The following is a 21,754-nucleotide window of genomic DNA, read 5'->3' as shown; positions in this document are numbered from 1 at the left end:
TTCCAATCTATAAAACGAAATCAGCTCAATCATGGCGAGATTAGAACCTGCGTCCTGGGGGCAGAGGGAACAGCACACTGCCTCCCCCAGTGCTCAGCCCCAGTGCTGGGACTAGAGTTATTAAAAGCCTCCCTATCACCACCTGGCACGCTCGGCCCAGGTTTGGCAAGGATGCCTCCAAGCCAGATAGAATTTCCCCAAGCCCTCTATGCCCGATAACAGCCCCCCAGTCCCATAGCTCTGCCCTTTCCCTGATGGGATCTTGGGGTGCTTTTCTCCCCATGCTTTGCTCCCCATGCAGCACACATCCCACTGCATGTTTTACCCTCCAGTCCCATCTCTGCAAAGGAAACTAGACAGTGCCAGTGCTTGCCCTTGGCACGCTGTTGTGAAACACACCAGGCAGACCGCTATATGTTTTTCTCCTAACCATGATTAAAGTGTTGGCACGAAGCTCTGAGCTCCGTCGTTTTTACACCTTTATCTCCTCTTTGCTCCCCAAGAGCTGCACCAATGGACAGCATCCAACCAGCACCCACAGGGACACAGGAGGGATGGGCCACCATTCTGCCCATGAGCAGCTCTACAGGTAACCAATGGACCCAATGCCTGCTGAGTGCAGGGCAGAGGGATGCCAAAACCACAGCATTGCCCCAAGCTGGGAAATAAGAAAACACTGCCAGAGGGTTTAAGGGAAACTACAAGGCGATCCAACACAAAAACAAGGCGCGAAACCCGCAATCCTTCTTATTTCCTTTTGTCAAACACAACCTGAGCAGGGAAAGCAGAGGGGTTTGTGTTGTACAACACAAAGGCAGGCAGCTAACAAAAATGCTCGCGTTTCTGGAGCGCAGCGATCAACAACAAAGTGCGGAGAGCATTTGCCTATTAATTAAGCCCGACTCCTGGAAACACCCCGCTCTCGAGTTATGACGCTTTCGCATAAATTCGCTTTCAAAACAGGAGCTGCCAAGAGAATAAGAACTTGATTTCTAATGGTTGGAAATATTTTGTACACTCTGCTGCTCCCTCTGTACCCCTTTGTCGGGGCCAAGGTCTCCGAGCTAAAGCGTGTACCAAAAGACCATCTGTAGCTACCGTCTTTACAGAGAAGTTTAAATAGAAGGATGAATGAACACAGGAATTAATGAATGATAAAGCCGTATGGTCTCAGTCAGCCTCCTACGCTTGTATGTGGTATTCAAACCCTCCCAGCCTTCTGCCACAAAGAGAGGTTTCTAAGCTACAAAAAACAAAAAAAAAAAGAGGGAAGAAGGAAAAAAAAAAGGGGGTTATGTGTGTGTGCAGGTTTTTAAACACAAACTCAGCAACTTGCTCCAAAGTTCCCACAATGTTTTCCTGCCTGGATCTGTGGAAAAAAAACCAACAAAACTCCACATGTTAATCCAAAGCAAAAACACCCTTCGGTATCAAAAGGAGCCCTAAAATGTTTATCAGTGCATTCTGTGGATGTAGAAGCCCCAGGGGAGGCTGGACATACTGCACTTTGGGCTGATTTTGCCCTGTGTAAGGAAACCAGGTGGTCAGAAGAGAAATCGGAATCATTCAGGAAGCAAAAAGTGTCAAGCATGTCCCCTGGAAGAAGCCTCCCCACCAAGTCTCCGTGCTAAAGAAGAAACTTTCAGATAAAGGGGTCTTCAGGCAACAGCGCTAATTCATGGACTCAAGGCTCCACTTTAATCATCTCGGAAGGCCAATATGGAACTCATTAAGCAGCTGACCCGGCTCCTCGGAGCACAAGATGTTGCCAAGTGTCAGCTGCAAGCAGGGAACCACCATCATGTCCGAATCCGGGTGACCCGGGTCTGTCCATAAAGCAGAATGCATGGACACACTGCTTAAATCCAAGCTTTGCCTGGATGCATACCCACACAACAGCAAGAACAGCACCCAAGGAAGCAGTGCAGTGGCTGAAAGGTTCTGCAGCAGTTTCAGTTCAGCAGGATGAGTTGCCTTCCCCATCGCCTGCCCTCCGTGCTCCCCCACTCCCCCCTGCCCCCAGCCCATTTGGTACACATTAAACATGTCCATTAAAAGCTAACAAACCTTAAAAGGCCCTAATGGGTATTCTAAGCGAGGGGTCGTGGCAAGGGTGTGCTCAGGAGCGCATCCATTATAAAGCAGCTCCATAAAAAAATATATAATAATAAAAGATAAACTGTGAGCACGGAGCAGAGGGATGCAGGCTGAGATTTCCTCCAGGTGCTCTGTGGTTGCTGGAGACTCACTGCTGGAGGTTGCATTTGCTCTGCTCTATGAATGCTAACAACATCGGGCAGACGGTTCCCTTCCTGACCGCAAGAGCTTGGAAGGACTCTCCCAAAGCAAGAGCTGCTCCCCTGAGGGTCATAGATGGACTGCAACCCATGCATGTGTCCTCCTGTGTGCCCAGCACAGGGCAAAGCAGCATCAGCATTGCAAAAACTGGTGCTGAGGCACAAGGACTGCAATAGGGTTTCTCATATTGCTTCCCTACCCCTCTTCCCCTCTACCCCGAGATCTTTTGTAAGCGATGCAAAAGCACTTGCTCCAGCGCTCGGGCTGCAGAAGAAAAGATGATATGGCTCATTATGCTGTTTGCGGGAGATTAAAAGGTGACATTCAGGGAAAGACAAAGAACCAGATGGAATCACCTACTGTTTGCTAAAGGGGAGCTCCTGCCAGTCCAGAAATATTAACAAGGTAAACTGAGGATCAAAAGCTCACCATCTCTCTGGTTCCTATTCAAGATCCCCTTTTGTTCCGGGGGCTGTTGGGGGGATCGCTCCTTTCTTAAATAATCTGCAGCCCCAAAGGTTAACGCGTACATGGAAAAAGCCCGGCGCAATATTAGAATGCTACTTTTATTTTAAAAGCCATCATGTGTAAAGCATTAGCGTTTTTGAAATTGCATTCTTGAGTTAATTAAATGGACAATCTTTTATACATAAAAAGTGAAAGAAAGCAATTAAAAGCTAAACGAAGAGAAACTGCCTTTTCATAGCCGCGCCAGCGCTACCCAGTTCCCTTTGTATTAACTTCTCTCCAGCGCACGTCTCAATGGTGCCACTGTCCAAACGTGCTGTTTATGGCACCCTTGGCGACAGTTTGAGTGGTGTTTGTCTTCCTTCTAAGTTTACCTACGAGATTTAACATAACAAAAAACCTCGCTTGGGCAGCGTTTTGCAAACAAACAAGGGAAGCGCGGAGCTCTGCTGCAGCTCCAGGTTGTTACTGCGGACATTGAGCCCTGCCAGTCCCCGTGTTGTGTGTCCCCATGGGCTGGGGACTCTCCCATGGGTGCCCAACACCATTCACATGCAGCAGAGCCCTGCTCAGTATGACACAGCACATGCAAACCACTCCGTACGTATCCTATCACCACCCGCAGTAATGAGCTAGATTCATCGCGCCTGTATTTATGGCTATTTAGAAGCAAATCTGCGGTTTCTTTCCTAAGGGGGAAGAGATGGATAAAGTACAACTTCCCCATAATAAACGACAGGCAACAAATTTCCATACGCTGCCTCTGTTTGCCAATATTTAAGTCTGACAGTATACCCGACTGCTTTTAACTTCACAAACACTGGCTGCGCTCCAGCTTGCGAAGGGAAGGCGGTGGAGGAGCACAGGGTGCCGGCTGAGCATCGCACGGTGCAGCCCCAGAGCTGACCTTCTCCCAACCAATGCTGGGAAGCAAGCAGGGAGGGAAAGGAGCCATGCTTCCAGCTTCCCTTCTGCCAAATGCTGTATCCGAAATGGAGCACAGTAAGGAATGGCCAGCAGCCAGGAGCTCTGCTTTTCAGGATTTTTTGATCGCTATTACAGTGACGGGTTTGCTAAGGAATCTAACTCTGCATACAGAGGATAATCGGCTCGTGCTGTAAAATAACACGAGGGCAACAATATTTAGAGAAAGATGAGGCAGAAACCTTCCCTTCTGCAGTACCCCCTGATTGCTCACAGCGATGTTAACAGAAGACCTCATTTCTTCCCTAGCGAGAAGAGCCACAAGTCAACTTGCAGGAGCGCAGAGCTCCACTCCCCTTCCTCATACCCAGGCACCCATGGGAATCACACACACTCATTTCATAGATTTCCTACAAAGAGAGACATTTACTGCTAGCTATGGTGGGAAAACCAGCAGTCACTATCTTTACTGCAGTAAAAACCTGACCTTCAGTTTTAGGAAGGAGGTAAAGTTCACTATTGATTAGACCCACCGTAAGCTGTTTATAATTACTATTATCTCTGACTTAATCTTGTAAGAGGTCAACAGTTTCACAAAAATCTTGCAAGTCGTGCCTTTTACCTCCCAACTTCATATCTGGGTCAGAAGGTCAATTACTTCAGCTTGCTAACTTTAGATTAAAGAAAAAAAAAAAAGAAGTGAGTCATGCAGACAGATTCCCCCTTTAATTCCTGTGTTGTTTTGGGCTCTTTTTTCCCCCTCCTACCTCTGCACTTCTGGCTTTTCAAATGAAGGCACCAATGACAACAGGGGCTCTGATTTCGTCCCACCTCATTTGCAATGGGTGATCATGGCTATTCCTTGTGGAGATGCCCAAGTTGGACATTGCTCTCCCTCCAGAGCTGATTTCTCACCTGGAAGGAGCCTTGTAAGAAGCACGTGGTGATGTGCAGCATCCAACCTCATGGCTTACAGCCATTCCCACATGCTGGCTCCATATTGTGCATGGGGGGACCACCGAAGTCAACAGAAAGAGCTTCCTGCACTTCCACAGTGCTGATCCCAGCCCTGAAATGTGGCAGAGGCTGAGCCTTGGCTGGACGGAAGGGGCTCATGGCATGAGGCTGATCTGCATCAGGACCTGGGTACAGATCCTCTGTGCTGCTCCCCTGCATCACTAAATATCAGCATCTCCCATGGAGCACCACGCAGCCACCTCCCTTCCCAGGCACATTACGGGAGCGCTTAAAACCAATGGCAGGGCTCAAGAAGAAGCCCTGGAGATGACAGAGGCTGCATCCCAACCCCTCATCCCACTCAATCCAACAGCATCACTCAGGTTATTTTACTGCTTGCCTCTCCCCCGCGATGGGAGGCAGCGGGCGGCTGTCAGCCAGCCCTGTTCTGCGCGTGTAACACCGCACGGAGGGAGCAAAAATCAATAGCTGCTGTTGCACCTTCTCCTGTAAGATCATGACTCTGTTTCAGGAGGATACGAGCCTCCGAAGCGCAGCCTTGGCAAACAGAACATTGCTCAACTGTTCTGCAGGCAGGTGTCATAAACAAGCAGGCACATGGCAAACATATTGATTTCCCGGACCTTATCGCGCAGCAACCAGTGCTCAGTTACCAGGCTACTTTAATATGTAATTTACTGCGAGAAGGGAGAGCGAGACTGAGGGTGTCTGAAATATTTACTGTAGAATCGACGGGAAGGTTGAATGTGTGCAGGCTGCAGGCAAATGGAGGCGAGGGGCGCGCCGTGGCCATCAGTATTTCCCAACTATCCAAAAAGCCCCTTTCCGCCACGATGAACTGTTTACACAGATGCTATTAATCTTCTTCTGCAACTGTTTACGCTATGAAAATATAGTCTCAGCTGCCCGGGCTCTCCATCACCTTCATTTAAATTCAGATGCTTAATTTCTGTCAAAACAGAACCCACTGAAATTACCGCCATCCATTTCTCACGCTCGGTTTGCCCACCCCACAAAGCAGGAGGAGATTGTAGGAAAGGTGTTGGATTTGGATGCCCTTTCTGATCTATTCCAGCCTACCTGGGAACAGCCATGAAAGCAAAGACCGAAAGCAACCATTTATAGATGCTGAGGTGCTCAACCCTGACCATCTCCACCTCCTCACATTACTCCACCAGACTGGCACCAAACTTCACCACCATACCCTGAGCTGGAGGAGCTGCTCTGCTGCGGTGTCACAGCCTGCACCGTATGGACCTGGACTGAAAACACACCATCACCCATCGGGTTATGAAAGTACAGTTCTTCAGTGCTGCCAAGCAAACAGCTGAAGATAACATACTATGTCATGCATCAAATGCAACCCTCACTGTCAGAGGAGTTCGTGGAATCCGGCATCAGGCACAAGAGATCAAAAACAGATGTGTGGGTACAGTAAAATTAAGACAAATTAACATGTTTTAACAGAGCAAGGCCCGTAGTGGAAACAAGCCTGTTGTAAACCTCAGCTATACCTGGCATGCAGTATTACACACAGATAGGCAAAAGTATATGGGACAGCCCCCACTACCTGCACTGGGCTTTGGGTGGGACCCACAGACAGCACCAACTGCTCTATCAATGTAGGAGCAGAGTCAGCACCTCCAACAGGGCAGCGTTACTGCAACAGCAAGAATGGGCTGCAGGAGCATCACACCTGGAGACAGCGACTTTCAATTAAATAAAAGCACAAGCGCCTACAAATAGCTGGGCATGAAAGCCAGCAGGGCTGCCTCCCAGCTGCAGAGGTACAGCAGGAGGAGGGATGCTTTCCTCTATGCACTAACACTTGGGCAATTTCGGACTTAAGAGCAATCTGCAAACGCAGCGCCGGCAGATCCTTTAGTTGCACCTATTAAGAGTTTGCATTTTCATAGCACAAACTTTTAAGAAATCCCTTTTTATACAGTGTCTTTAAGTAGATCTTTTGGAATTTACAAGATAAATACTGGTAATTTGATTCTTATCTTCTTCAAATCCAATTCTAAGCCAATTCTGTGTAAAGGACACTAATTATAGCCTGCAGGGAAAGAAAAGGTAACCTATCAGTGAGAATACACTTGAAACATTTAAAAGGGTACGGGACATTGAAAAGTTAAATAGATTTCAAAGCTGCTCTTGCAAGAACAATAATTTGTTATGTGAGAATTCTCCTCCGCACGATTTCTCTCCCTCGTATGGGATTTTTTGTGTGTGTGATCATCTCAGCATCGCACTGAAAATAACCGCAGTCGGTTTTGCATCTAGTTTTGGGAGCACTTTGCAGATCTTAAGACAGTCCAATCTCTCTGAGAGCAAAGCTAAGTAGGGATAACAATAAGAACAATCAAATCTTTATGCAAAGACGGGCGCATTAATTTTTACCCCTCTTGGCGCTCTTCAGAAGAATAATCTCAAATGAGGGGCTGTTTTGCTTTAAAGTAAAATGTTTTTCAGAGCTACTGCTCCAGCAATACGGGCAACATTTCAGACCCGTGTTTACAGCATGCTAGTTAGAAAAACTGCTACCATGCAATTGCAAGGTAATGTTTTACCCTGGCTGCTCTGCAATGAACAGCCTGCTACAATGCAAACAGACATCTTCAACCAGCCCAAGGAGGAATGCTTTGTGGTTACAACACTGTGGTTGTAACTCCATGCTCCTCTGCAGGCCTTTTTTCCTGATGGCTTTATGCTTGTCCCCATAGTGAAACATGTCTGAAAGCAGAGGGCACCCCTAGGAAGAACAGCCCAAGTGCTGGGATGAATATAAGAGGCGCTCAGGAAACACAGTGACGTGGCACATGTGGTTACTGAACATGGTGGCAATGGGTTGCTGGTTGGACTTGATGACCTTAGAGGTCTGTTCCAACCTTAATGATTCTATGATGGAAAGGTCTGAGCTGATGCAGACAATATTGCTGTGCTCTGGGAGCTGAGAGCACCCAGAGAGCACCCAGCCATGGAGCACAGTGAGAGAGCTCATCAGCAGCCTCTGCACAATGTTATTTAACTGTTACAGCACCTATAAAATAATAAAACCCTACTCCACAGCACAGGACCAGGATGTAGAATATGTTGCAGGAAGAAATAAAGGGAATGGGCCATCCAAGCAGCACAGTGCTGGGCAGTGCTGTGGCCCTGATGACAACCCTGAGGTGGCAGCTCTGAGTAGCTGCCAGTCTACAAGGTCTTGCCCTGAGCCTTACAGAACCATTAGGACTGGAAAAGACCTCTAAGGTCATCAAGTCCAGCAAACTCCATGACACCTGAACACCTCCAGGGACGGTGCCCCCCTCCAGCATCCCTGGGCAGCCCGTTCCAGTGCCCAACTACTCTTTGGAGAAGAAATTATTCCTAACACCCAACCTGAACCTCCCCTGGTGCAACGTGAGGCCATCACCTCCTGTCCCATCATTAAAAGCCTAAATACTCATTGTCCAATTCACCCCCCTTTGCTCACAACTCTGGAAGGCTGCAGGTAGGGATGTTCTCAGTCTGACATTATAGCATTTTCAGTGAGCTGTGCACAGTGCCTTGCCCCAATGCAACCCTGCAGCCATCCCTGCAGCTCACAAAGCAGGCTTTTCTTTTCTTTCTTTTTCCCCCCAAAATCATGTATGCAAACATTTCCTCTTTCTCTGCTTCCATGACTCAGTAATTCAAGCTTAAGCAATAAGAAGTGCACTAATCCACATATTTGTGTGAAATAATAGTAAATTCACGCCTTCAGTGGCTTTGGAGTGCTATGCTATTAGGACATTTTCCTTTTCTCACACTGAAGGCAAAATACAGCTATTTCAAAACGGTGAAAGAATCAGCTCATTAGTTAATAACTAGGAAAATAAACCCTACCAAGGGAGACTGCAGCGGATGGGAGAATAACCCAAGAACCGAGTCGACGTGCAGAAAAAGAAGGGAAAAACCAACCCGTGCACAACACGTTGTTGCTTTGTGACTTCAAAATATCTGAACCCAACAGGAGGGTGGAGGGGGGTTGGGGGGGAAATGGGTGCAGTTCAGCCTTTGGTTTTGTCCTTTTCAATACAGCTCCAACAACAACATAACTTTGCCTTGCAAAGGCAAAGTTATTTAGATGGCGAGGAGATGCCAGAGCAGCCTGGGTTTATCTCAGAGCTAATGGATGGAAAAGCAGCCAAAAAAGACAACACCGTGCCAATGGCTCATCAATAAGAGAACCCAAACCCCCTGGCACTGAACATCAGGTCCTTCTCTGCTCTCTTCCTGTTTCATGCAGGGGACTGAGCACCAAAGATGCAAAACAAAAAACCCCCAAACCCCAACATTCACAGCCAGAACACAAGAGAAATTTAAGCAAACATTTAAGCAAACCAGACCAAAAAGCACAGCATGCTGACCCTTGAGACCTGCGCTACACACAGCGCTATGTAGGTAGGGCTTTTTGTTGTTGTTTTCTTGCTTTGTAATTCTGGCAGGAAGAAAGTCTCCATCACTCGCTTTAGGTCAGTGATTCTTATCAGTCCCCACCAACTGCATTTGTGGGCAGCACCGAACATCCAAGCAAACGGAGGGGGGTGGGAGGGAGGAGAGAAAAACAAACTGCATTCGCCTCTTGTCCTTGGCCTGAGCTACCTGACCGCTGTCACGAGGCGAGCAAACGGGCTGCCGTGCATTCATACCTGTGGCCACACAATGAGGCATTGTATGTGCTTTTTATGGCCCCCCCTCCCCGACACACGTATCACTATCGGGAAGCCGGCCATGCACGGCAGTTCCGTTCACTTAGCAACGAAGGTGCTAATTAGGGAGCTGCTTTCCACCTCTAGCGGGTGGAGGATGCTGCCTGTGGCAGGTATGTCTGGGGATGCTCATACTGGGATGGAGATGCTGGTAACGGGATGCTGATACCCCTACCCTGACCATGCACTGAACCCAATGCTCTGAGCTGCCCAGCTCTGCTCTTTCACTGTCTTCTCCTGCTTTTGCTGGATGAAACTCTCATGGAACCATGAAGTTGGGCTGGTGCCCCCATCCCGTGCAAAGCAGTGGCACTGCAGCACCGTCCCCAGGCACATCCCAGCACCTGCTCTGGGGCAGCCCATCTCAGCTCCCACCCCACTAAATAATGCATCGGCCAGCCCTAATTAACGCAAGGGAAGGATGATATACATTCCTTCGTTGCTTTAAGTTACATTCGGTTAGACACTGAGGGAAGAGCTGCCTCTAGCTAAAGGGTCAGATAAGCCAGAAATCAATACCAGCGACTGCCTCTGCATCCTTAAATCCCACACCCCACACTGCCAGCACGGTGCTGGGGAACTGAGGGTGCCCCACTTCCTATGGGGACATCCACCCCCAAAACGCACAAAAAGCCCTTAAAACCAGTACAACTTGGACAACAGGCAGGTTTGAAGTGAACCAAAATGCAGGTGGATGTGACCATAGATGTCCCACACTCCAAAAGCCCCCCCTAACAGCCACATGGCCCCACTCTCCTTCGCAGAAGCGCTCTCTCTTGCCACTCTGGATATTTTCTAAGAAAAAGGAGGAAGGAAGAAAGAAAAGAGGAAGTCACTCTGGTGTTACCAGCTTTTACTGGTAAAAAATAAATATATATATATATATATACACTAAAACCAAAGCAAGCGGTGCCAAATAAGAATGTAAAGAGGGATTTGGTTCTGAACCCTTCATCTTTTCACAGAAAGAGGCCCCGGGTGCTGCAGGACGTGCTTTGTGCCCACTGCCCACCCTCCAGAGCACAGCCCAGCCTCAGCGCTGCACCCGCTGCATGGGCTCTCCCACGCACCGCCCCGGTGCTGCACAGCACTCAGCGACCGCAGCCCATAATATAAGATAAAGCACCCGGCCCTGCTGCCAGCTGCAGCTCGGCCTCACGGAGCCATCCCAGAGGTGGGGGTTTGTGGCATGGCTTTGCTTCAAGGCGCAGTTTGAGTGTCATGTTCTGATGCTGATAGCGGATACCGAAAGCGGGGCGATAGTGAAAGCGTGAGGTTTGCAGAGCAAGACCTGCTGCCAGAGATCACAGAATCATTCAGGTTGGAGAAGACCTCTCTGATCCTCCAAGCCCATCTGACCACTGATCACATCCCTCAGTGTCCCATCCTCACCTCCCTGTACAGCTGTGCCAATGATGGTTCTTTTGGAGAAGAAATGCTTCCTAACATCCAACCTGAACCTCCTGATGGAAACCCCATCCTCCATCACCTCCCAACACTGTATTCCCATTGAGACAGCAGCAATAGCACAGGGCTCACATTCACCCCAAACAAGCCACAGAGAACAAGAGAGGGCTCCCAACACCACCACTCAAAGTCCCATGGGAACCTCAGACCTGCTAACAGAAAAACCAGAGGGATGGAGTGAAATCTGGAAATGCTTTAGCTGTTCCGAAAGCCTTTTGCTCTCGTGTGTGTGCACTTCCAAGAAACCCAGGTGGGTTTTTGTTGCATCTGTTTTAACATGTATTACATGCTGCGGTTAAATCTAATTTCTTAGATTCACAGTATTCATGGGTTTACCCTGTACACTCCAAAATTAGTACAGCCTGCCTTTAAATACCATAATAAAAAGCACATAGTAAGCACTTTGCCTTTATTTATGTCATCAATGGTTTCAAGGAGGATGAATCACACTTCCTCCTTAACACTCCTTTCTAATATCATTTACTATAAATAATGCACAGAGAAAAGAACGAGGGACGGTGACGGAGGGCAAAGTGCACTGAGCTCATTGCCAGCACGCTGTCCCCAAACCTGGTGGCACAAAACCACTTCAAACCTGCAGGGAGAACACAAACCTTACAACAAGATTAAATGCTAAGCAGTGGTTGTGTAGCTTTGTGTCTGTGTGCACATATATATATGTATATACATAGATAGATGAGTATATAGATTTATACACGCACACAGAGATATGCTTACGCAGATACACATACAGACAAAAACTGAATCACATCGCATGTCTAAAAATGACCAGAGAAATGACTTTAAAACCAAGCACTGGCTCCAGCTTATTTCTTTTCTTTCCGTCCTTCTTGGTAAGCAGGTAATGGAAATGCTCTGGTGTTTGGGGTTTCGGGCTTTTTTAGTTTCTTTTCGTGCTATTTTTTTTTTCCACTTGTTCCATTTCTGACTGCTTTATAGGTCACCCACAGAGGTTCCTACCACGGCGCAGCACCACGTCCCCTCTGTGCGCTGCTGGATGTGCCCCCTGAGCCCCCCCAAACCCTGGGCACCCCACACCAACCCCTATGAGCAGAGCACGGGGTTATCAGCTCACTGATGCACCCAGATAACCAGAACCCCGTGCTGACACAGGTAACACGACCCTGCATTCAACGGGGACTTACCATGAGCAGCTCGAGTTGCAACTGAATTATGCCTCTCTTGCTTACACAGAGAAATATTTCCTAAATTACATATTGCCAGCTTGTTTATTAAACAACATGCCAACAAAAACAGCGACAAGATTACAAAAGTCAATGGCAAACTCAACTAGCACAGTGGGGCACGTTTCCAGCCGTAATCTACTTAAAATCAGTTAAGAACACTACAGTGAAAATGATGGAGGCTGCGCTGGCTGCCATCCAAAGCACAAACACCATCGGTCCTACCACCCCAAATAGGAGTGGGGTGCAGAGCAAAGTGCCCCAGCACTTCCCTTGGTTGGGAAATGGATGGAAAGAAGGAAAAAAAACACCTTTATTCCCAAACAACCGGTGGCGAAGCAGCAGCTGTTATCCCTGTAAAGGTATCTGTGCACATGAGCTGCGGAAGCGATCCGAAACGCTGCCAGTGCAAACCGGTGCTCCAAAATGATAACGGCTGTTTCAGAATCACTGCGGTGCAGATAAAGATTATCTGGAGCCAATAACGAGGCAGCACTTCTGAGTGCCCCCCAGCAGCTCTTTACGATCAGGCTGAGGGCTTAGAACAGAAATCGGTGTCATGAAGGGACGGAAAGTCCTCGAACTCAGGAGCCCAAATTCATGGTCCCCAACCTTCCCCACTGCCTTATTTGCATTGACTCATTGCAATGATGCAGAAAGCTCCCTGTGTTCCTTGAATGACACAAATCTCTTCTGTCTTAATTTCTGCTACGTGCCACGCTCTTGGGGGGTTTCTCAATTCCTAATCTTCACCGTAGCCAGAGAGGAAGCAAATCTCTGGGCAGACAGCACAACCACATGTGCCCTTCAAACAAACCACCATAGCGTTGTGTGAAATGGGGCCGTCCCATAGAGCGTGCACTACTTTGGGCCACGCGACCCCAAAAATACAACAGCTGCCCAAAGCCATGCAGGGCAGCAGGACGGCACCGGGCTTTGTTGCAAAGGAAAAGGATGGAGGAGAGGGGACAGACCCTATCCCGAGCATCTGGACACCGCCTCGCTGCTAAGGTGATGCCAAACGAAGAATTAAACCCACTATAAAGCACTTAGCTGCCTCACACCAGACCGGAGAGGGGGGGGAAAAAAAAATTGCAAGAAGAATGACACAATCCAGGGCTGCCCAGAAAGAAAGAATGAATGGAATAGGCTAATTTACACAGGAAGTGAGCACTTACCAGACCCTTCATCCTAACACACAAAACCCTCTGCCATATCTGGAAGCAATTACACCCAGTTAACATGATCTGCCTGCCACTAAAATTAACTGCAAACAGAAATATTTTTCACTTTTGCAACAGGAGATGCCATGGCCCCGTGTTTGGCTGCCGGGAAATATTTAGTAATTACTCATTTAAAGTCTCTCTTGAAGCTGTCAAGGGGAGATGGGGGGGGTGGGGGGGAGGGAAGTAAAAAGAAAACTCGTGCTAATTATGAGCAAAAAAGAAAATGCAGATCTTCTCACCATGCAGATACGGGCAGCAGTGTCAGGGAATGGGCAACGTTGCAGCGCGGCACAGAGATCCTGCTACAGACCTGTGCTTCTCGCAGCATTTCCACACATTGAGGAGAAAAAAAACCACACGTGCACACACAAAAGATTTGCTGGTGTCACCCTAAAACAGTGCATTCCCTCTGAGAGGGATCCTCCGTGCAGCCAATAAATGCCATTTGAACAAGCAGCGCTTTGCAAATGATAACGAGAAGTGAAAGCTCTGCAACGCTCGCATGCCGCCGCGTGCTGCCCCATGCAGGTGCTGCCACACCAGCCTGAGGAGCTGCTGCCCATTTCTAGGCAAGGGGGAAAAAACCAACGTGGTGTTTTCTGAGGGCAGCTGCAGAGCTCTGCTTGCACTGCCATCCACCAACAAGACACGCGATAAACGACCGCACAGCGTCGAAGCCAAAGAGAGCCGCTTCCCCCTCCGCGCTCCAAGCGCTGCATGGAAATGGTTAAGTCCCCCACCGAATAAATCAAAAGTTCAAGGCTGCAACATACCACAACGTATTCCCTCTTTCCTTATGACAAGAACCAGAGAAAGCCCGAAATCCCAAGCATCCTGCGCGGGGTCTCGGCTGGCACTCACAGGTTACACGCTCGGGGTCAGCGCCGCGGACCTCGGCTGCAACATTCATTTCCTGAGCAGGGCAGGTCCCCCTGCCCATAAAGCTAATAAGAGCTTCCTCGCATGGCAGCCCCGCACTGACAGAGCTACTTGTCAGCGGCCACGCAGTGGGGGAACGCTGGTTTCCATTAGGCGGTTATGATGCCAGGTGCCACTAATAAGGCCCATCAGCGAGAAACAAGAGCTGCCAAGTTGTCTTCGAACTCTGGAAATAATCACGGGCAGAGTTTGGGGGGCTGCTTTTTTTGTTATTTATTCCTTCTTTTTCTCTTTCTTTCTTCCTTTCTTTAAAGTTTCGATTGCAGCCGACCTCAGCGGAACATAAATCGACGAATGCTTAAAATGAAATAAAAAACAACTACTGTACCCAGCTACCAAAATTAACACTAATAACATCTCACAAAGCACTTGGGATCTGATTTATCACGTTTATTGCTTTAATGGTATACTGCATCTGTTTCTCACTGTGACATGTTGAGCGGTGCCAACGTGCCTAATGGCATTAGTATTACAATGCTCAGCTAATCCACTCGAAGACAAATGGAGGTGAGGTTGGCAAGCAAAGAGCCAAAAGCAGCAATATTTCCCTACGCAGCCACTTAAGGTTTGCTTCGGCACCGCTGCTCCATGCAGTCAGAGCTGCTGGAGGTGTCCCAGTGCACGCAGTGACAAGCAGCAGCCAATGGGTCCGTTCAATCACAGGTCTTTGTTAGGGACCCGCAGTTTGTTCCACTTCGCTGCACCGCATCAAGGAGCGCAAGGATCGCATAGAGAGGCTCGTGTGTTTTGGGGAGCCAGCAGAGCACAATTGGCAAGGCATAGGGCAAGCAGATCTGCTGCTCCTCTGCACTGCATGCGCACAAATAGGGCAAAGGTTTGGGGTGACAGGGCAAACCTAACCTTAAAATCATCCACCAGAGCACATGTCTGAGAGGAGGCAGCTCAACCGCGATACCTTCCAAGCCATGCAAAAATCAGATGTGGGAATCCAAAGAGAGGTTTCCCAAGGTATGCACTAACATGGATTTAGAGGCACCTTCCAGCCAAAACAGCACCAAGGGGAGCACATCGTAGTTACCGGTTATGATTTGCTTTAGACAACATTGGCGTAAAGCACTTTCATTTTCCAGCTGGGCATCTGCACGTCACAGAGGGACATGTGGACAACGCTGCCAGCACACAGCACTGCTCGGGGTCACCCTGCAGGACCACGCTGTGGGTTTGGATGCTCTGCCCTTCAAACCCTTTCCCTGCAGAGGGAACGGATGATGCACCAAAGGAAAAAGGAAGAACTGTGCCGCTCACAGCCATCATCAAATCACATCAACCCCCTGACAGCTTTCTCTGCTGCTTCGCATGTGAAAAAATACATTTATGAAACACCCATTTGATGAAGTCTGAATGCATTTAACCTCACGATGACAAACTGCCCCAGATTCAGGCAGCAGCTCAGCACAGCCCTGCAGAAGCGGAGATTTTTCTTCATACAAACAAACCGGAAAAGGGCCACTGAACTACAGCTTTTTTGGTCTGCAATTAGAAGCAGCAATCAATACTAACATTAGATTAAGTTTGAACTTTGCTGATCCTGGAAGGAAATCTTTTATTTAAAAAAGGGGAGGAAAAAAAAAAAAAAAGGACAAAATTCAAGAGTCACCAACTCAATACGCACTCAATTAGTCAAAATCATAAGCTTGGGCAACAAGGAAAACAGATTGCAAAGCAGCCGACGGCCATCCAAGAAGCACAGGGTGGCTGTAGGGCTGCTCCTGGGTTACAGGGGACCCAATGGGGACTTGCACCCCTGGGTGCTCTCTGAGCTGAACACCCAAATCACAGCCCCTCCAGGGCCTGAGGGAAACACCGTGCTCTTTTATTTCTTCCCCCACGTGCACACATTTCCCACACTAGTGAAGGCAGGAGCAACGCTCAGGAGGTTCTCAGACTCTAAACATTTATATTTATACGCATCTAGGCACGCGTGTGCGTAAACAAACATACACACCATATGTATTCACTCACGTAACATAAACAGACACTGTACATGTTGGGATGCTTTTGGCTCATTAAGTGCTCTCTGTGCAGAGCGCTTTGGTCTCTCCTCTCCCTGCTGGGACTCTTGCATACAAAAGCCACAGAACCAGGAGCTCAGGCAGTGCCAGCAGCACTGGAAGTGCTGCATCTGCCCATCACTCCAACACCTTGAAAGCATGGGATTGGAACAAACAGACGGGCAGACCAGCACTCATCCAGCAGGAGACAGAGCAGCGGGCATCCAGCTGCAGCCTGGAACACAGCTGGGCACAAGGCTGCTTCTCTACAAAGCAAGCTAAACCACACCAACAGGCAGGCAGCAGAAAGAGGTGACCCAAAGCAGCAGCTCCGTGGTGACACCGCTGTCATTCAGCACACCCTGGGAGCAAAGTGGCAGCACGGTGCAGCTGCCACCACCTGCACAACTGCTCCAGCAGAGAGTTATAGATCCCAGCGTAGCGTGGATGCTGTTTAACAGCTCCATAAATACAATGGGATCCCACAAATCCTCTCGAAATGGTAATTTTCACCACGTATCAGAAAGCAAACACTATAAAAAAGCCACATGAAACCTTTTCTACGCCCAAACTGCCTTGGATTTCCATTTTTCTCTTTCCTCCTCTTTTAAAGTTCATTTGACTGTTGCCCAACACCTTTCAACACGGACCGTCTTACAAATCAGTTTTAAAACAGCTCAAAGGATTTGGCTCGCTCTGAAAAGTTTACCAGCACGCCGTGACTGCACACAGCCATGGCCTCAAAGCAGGAGCAGACCAAGTGCGGCACTGCCTCAAAACCATCATTCTGGGGCTGTGTTTTTAGCAAAAGCTGCTCTGCTCTGTGTTAGATCAGCCCCAAACCTCAGCAGAACACAAGGTACAGCACAGGGCAGCAGGAGCCCTGGCACAAGATCAGGGTTATGAACCGGTTCCAGTATTGGTCAATGCTCTGCGCTCAGGGAGAAGGGAAGATCCTGGAGAGTGTGATAGAAGCCACGTTAAAATTCTCACTGAGCATTCACTGCAGCTTTCCCTTGGTGACGTTCAGTCTGCATCACCCTACAGCAAGCACGGCCAGATCTTCGTCCGAGTGAAAAGCTTTGGTCAGGCATCATCTGTCCCTCGCACGCACACACACAAACCCCAGCTCTCCTGCTTGCAATGCAGGGGAACAAAGCAGAACCCTGCTGCACGGGTGTACAAAGCAGGAGGGACCCTCTGGGGCAGGGGGATGGCTGTCAGCAGGCTCTGCATGGCATGGCAAGCCGCGATGCACTGCCAGCTCACAGAGCTCCGCAGGGCTGAATGCTGCAGCACTAGAGATGCAGCAGCCGCTGCCCCCACAGGGGTCACCCACACGGCCACGAGCTTATGGGTTGGAGCAGCCCCTGTTAGCAGCACCCGCACCATCCCCATGAGTGCACGACATTGTGCGCATCGGGGCTAATTAACTTGTTGATTCATTAATATTTGGAGATGATGCTCAGTTCAGGCACTTTGGGGATGCTGCGAGGAACTCTGGAGGTGTGTATCTGATAGCAGCACGTATCTGATAGCAGCACGTGCCGGGAGCAGCCGGCACACAGCCCCCCAGGCACCAAGCACCACGGTATCCCCCAGCACACACCCACCCACAGCAGAGGGTAAAAGCTGGACCTGGTGACAGAGCAATCCCAGCCTGACCTGCATGTTACTTTGGGCAAAGTGCAAATATTTCATAAACCGTGCAGCCGAGCAACATCACCAAGCAGGTGTTAAACTACGGGAGCGGCAAGCCGCGCAACACAGCAATCCCAAACGTCATCCGTGCAGTAGGACAAGAGCACGCAGCAGGTCTCTATCTCCCCTACAGAAACAAACCCTGCAGAGCACCAGGCACTCACACCGGGGTCAGGAGCTCAGCAAAGGGGGGGGAGGATCTGCAGAGCATGGGATCTGTGGCACAGATCCCTAAACTCAAACGGCAGTGACACTATCGGGCTCTGCAGACAACAGCCAGGAAAACCAGCGGGGTTTGTGCTAGCAAGAAACACCTACAACACCTCAAGCCAGCTCTGGGCTATGCACCCCACCCAGCACTCACAGAAAGGAAGATTCTGGCATGGCTGCCAGCCCTGAGAAAGTTAAGGCAGTTCTCTCTCTATGCGAGGCTGGCAGAGCACACGCTGCTCCACGTCCCGATTTGGGGCTCGCAGCATAGATTTGATGCTAAGCTCTCAGCACTCCCACTCAGAAATCAAAACCCACAACTAAGATCGCACCCGAGCGTCGCATTCATTTTGAGAGCAAAATACGACAATAAACAGAGGAAAACACCTCAGCAATAGCAAAACAAACAACCGAAGGTGCACACACGGGGCCGGACATGGCAAGGACTCACCGGTGCTGTTCGACGGTCTCGTTGTCCGGCAGCTCTGCCCCGCATACACTGCACTGCTCACCCACGGATCTGCTCTCCGTTTTCATGCCGGCTGCCAACTCCCCAAGCTTACTGAACAGCTCCCTCTGAATAAAGCCCTGGGGCAGGAGCCCTCCGTAAGCGCTAAAGTCCATAGACACGGCCAGGGCTGGCTGCATGTGAAGGGTGGATGTCATGGAGGGCGGCATGCTGAGCACAGAGTCACTTTTGTGGTTGGGGAGCACAGAGTAGACACCCAAAGGCTTCTCGCTCGCAGCTGCAGACTGCTCCGGCCCCACCAGCATCCCCTGGGCGGCCTCGGGAGGTTGCTCCGCGCTCTCATCGCGGACGTAGTGCAGTTCGCGGGCACTTGTGATAACACTACTGCGGGTCGGGGTGCCGGGGTCTTCCTTGCTCTTGTCATCAGATTTCTCCCCACTGGAAGCACCCGACTCCGCCGGCCGTGGGCTCTCGTGGCTGGAGGCATCTTCCACCTGCATCACTTCGGTTTTGACTTCGCTGGGGCCGGGGTGGCGGCCGGCAGCGTGCGGCTCCTCGGGGACGTTGTGCTGCAGGGCACCTTGCAGCAGCGACTGCCCGATGCTCATCAGGCTGTCCACCGCTGCCTTGGTAGGGCTCATGGCAGAGAGGCCAAAGGACGTGGAGACCGAGGGGCTCTGCTCCACCATAGCGCCCGGCCCGCTCTGTCCAGCCGTGCTGGCGTAGCCACTCTCCTCGCTGGAATGCTTGGAGATGAAGAGCCCCTTGATGTACCTCGATTTCCTGTCCTCCTCTTCATCGGCACCTCCATCCGTCATGGTGACTTCGGCATCGTTGTCATCAGATGCCTGGATGGTCTCCAAGATCTTCAAGCACTGCTCTTCTAGATACTCTATTTCTAGGATCTCAGCTGCATAGAGCAGGTCATCCAAGTCTTCAACCTTTGCCTGGAGGGTGGCTGTGTAAGCATACTCCAGAATCTGCTGGAAAGTCTTTGGTGAAAGGAAGTCCAGAGTGTAATGCTGACTGTTGCGGTGGAAGAGGATCTCAAACATTTTACTAGTGCAAGCTAACACTGTCCTGTGAGCGTGGAACTCCTGGCTGTCCACCATGATGACCACGTCGCACAGCGTCCCCGCCAGGCGCATCTGGTTGGCTTTGTGCAGCAGCCCCGTGGGGTGGCAGGGGTTCTGGAGCTGTATCATGCCCATCTTAGTCAAATCCATAGCGCTCCCGAGGTTCACTCATTAGGGTGCCTTGCCGTCGCTCAAATCTGGGTCTAGCTTTGTGTGCCGACTATCTGCGAAAACAAAAGACAGAGGGGGGGGGAAGAGGAGAAAGGGGAAAAAACAAAAGAGGAGGGACGGGGGAGGAGAGAAGGAGCGGGTGGTTGGTTAGCCGGAGCTCGGCGCCGAGTCACGATGCTCTGAAAAGTTTGTGCGCTCGGCTCGGGGCCGGCACCCGCAGCGCTCCGGGGCGCTGAGAACCGCGGTCCCGCCGGCAGCTGCTCGGAGAGGAGAGCGGCAGCGGTGGGAGCGCATCGCCGCGCATCGCCCGGTGAGCGGAGCCGGCGAGCACGCCCAGCTGGACACGGCACGGCACGGCAGGCAGCGGCGGCCGCCCCGTCCCGCGCGCACGGCTCGGACCCGGCTCGGCGCTCATCAGGTGCAGAGCGAGAGCCGCCGCGCCCGGCACAGCCCCGCGCCCGGAGGCACCGGAGCGCCCGCAGAGCCTCAGCCGCGCATCGCGGCGGGGATGAGGAGGGGGGAAAAGGAGGAGGAGGGGAAGGAGGAGGAAGAAGAAGAGGACGGCAGCCCCGCGCCCGCCCGCCCGCTGCCCGCACTCACGGCGGCCGGCGGCTGCTCCGGCAGTTCGCACTGCCCGCTCTCATCGCCGCCGCCGCCGCTCGCCGCGCCGCGCAGCAAATCACCGCGGCGCCGGCCGACGGGCCGCCCCGCGCCCACGTCAGGCCGCCCCCACCCCCGACGCCGCCGCCCGCACCATCTTGACTGCTGGCGCCGCCGCCCCCCCCGGCCCCGCCCCGGCCCGCCCCGACGGGGGCCCCGAGCATCCTGCGCGGCCCCGAGTGCGCCGCTCCGCGGGCAGCAACGCCGCCTGCGCTCCGCCCGCCGTCCGCCCGCTCCCTCGGGGCCGCGGCCCCCGCTCCCTCCCGGTCCCCCGCGGGGGCACCTTGCGGCGCCGCTCGGGCCCGCCCCAGCGCCCGGCGGCGGCTCCGGGGCTCGAGCGCGGGGCTGGGGCGGGCGAGCGGCGGCTGCTGGACAGCGCTTGGCTCCGCCGGCCGCTGCCAACAACAAACATGGAGAAGCCGGCGGCCGCGGGGAGCCAATGAACCGGAGGAGGCGGCGAGCGGCGCCCAACCGCGGGGGCTGCCCCGTACCGCTGCCCCCCGCCCGCTCCTCCGAGCCGCCGCGATACCCGACCCCCGACGGCCCCGCGGAGCCGCTTACCCGGGCGAGCACGCACGCACCCACCGGGGCAAACCCACCCCCCCCATCTCGGAACAAAAGCGCTCCTGGGGAACCGATGCCGCGGCCCGGCTCTAAGAGCCCGCGGCGGTCGAGTGGAAACGGTAGGGACGGTCACCAAAAGCCAAGTTAGGGGCCCGACGCCAGCTTTCGGCTGGAAAGCGGAACGTCACGCTGCACGCACATCGCTTTAGTAAAGCTACGATTGTCCGAACACCTTCCCCGAGCGGCACTGAGCCCTGATAGGAAGCACGAAAAGGAGCCCGAGCCCAGCACAGAAATAGGGACCTACAGCGCTGAGCTGTGTTGGCACAGCGCACACCGTCAGCGCGCACATCGGGGACCTGCAGGGACAGGGGAAGCACAGATCGCTGCTGCCAGCACTGCCTGCAGCCCGGCCCTGTCAGCTAAAATAACAAATAAGGACGGCATTAGTACAAAAATCCCCTTGGGGTAAAGCAGTGCAAATGTAATCTAAGGAGAATGTTATAGGGAAGTGTGTTCATAATTATAATGGGATTTAATGTACTTTGGGACCAGATGATAGCAGTCATTTAACAAGAATGGCCTAATAACCGAAGGCCCACACTGCAGGCGGTGGTGCTGGGGTTATTAGATATGTATTATGATGC

General features: G+C 51.4%; 1 protein-coding gene across 2 annotated transcripts in view; it reads right to left on the bottom strand.

The window, feature by feature from the left end:
• ZBTB16 (zinc finger and BTB domain containing 16) overlaps positions 1–20,605 on the bottom strand; it is a 71,900-nt gene extending 51,295 nt beyond the window's left edge. The window contains exons 1-2 of one of the 2 annotated variants that reach the window (XM_072355061.1): positions 20,484–20,605; positions 18,619–19,932 (exon numbers count right to left, since the gene is read on the bottom strand). In XM_072355061.1, the coding sequence (XP_072211162.1) occupies positions 18,619–19,862 (1,244 nt within the window). In that variant the 5' untranslated portion in view covers positions 19,863–19,932; positions 20,484–20,605. Of the gene's footprint in view, positions 1–18,618; positions 19,937–20,483 lie in introns of both variants that reach the window. The other variant, XM_072355062.1, reaches the window with a different exon arrangement.
• Positions 20,606–21,754: the final 1,149 nt, after the last annotated feature.

This window comes from Excalfactoria chinensis, chromosome 21 (assembly GCF_039878825.1).
Source record: "Excalfactoria chinensis isolate bCotChi1 chromosome 21, bCotChi1.hap2, whole genome shotgun sequence".
In the NCBI taxonomy this organism is placed as follows: Eukaryota; Metazoa; Chordata; class Aves; order Galliformes; family Phasianidae; genus Excalfactoria; species Excalfactoria chinensis.
This window is presented reverse-complemented; position numbering and strand designations above follow the sequence as displayed.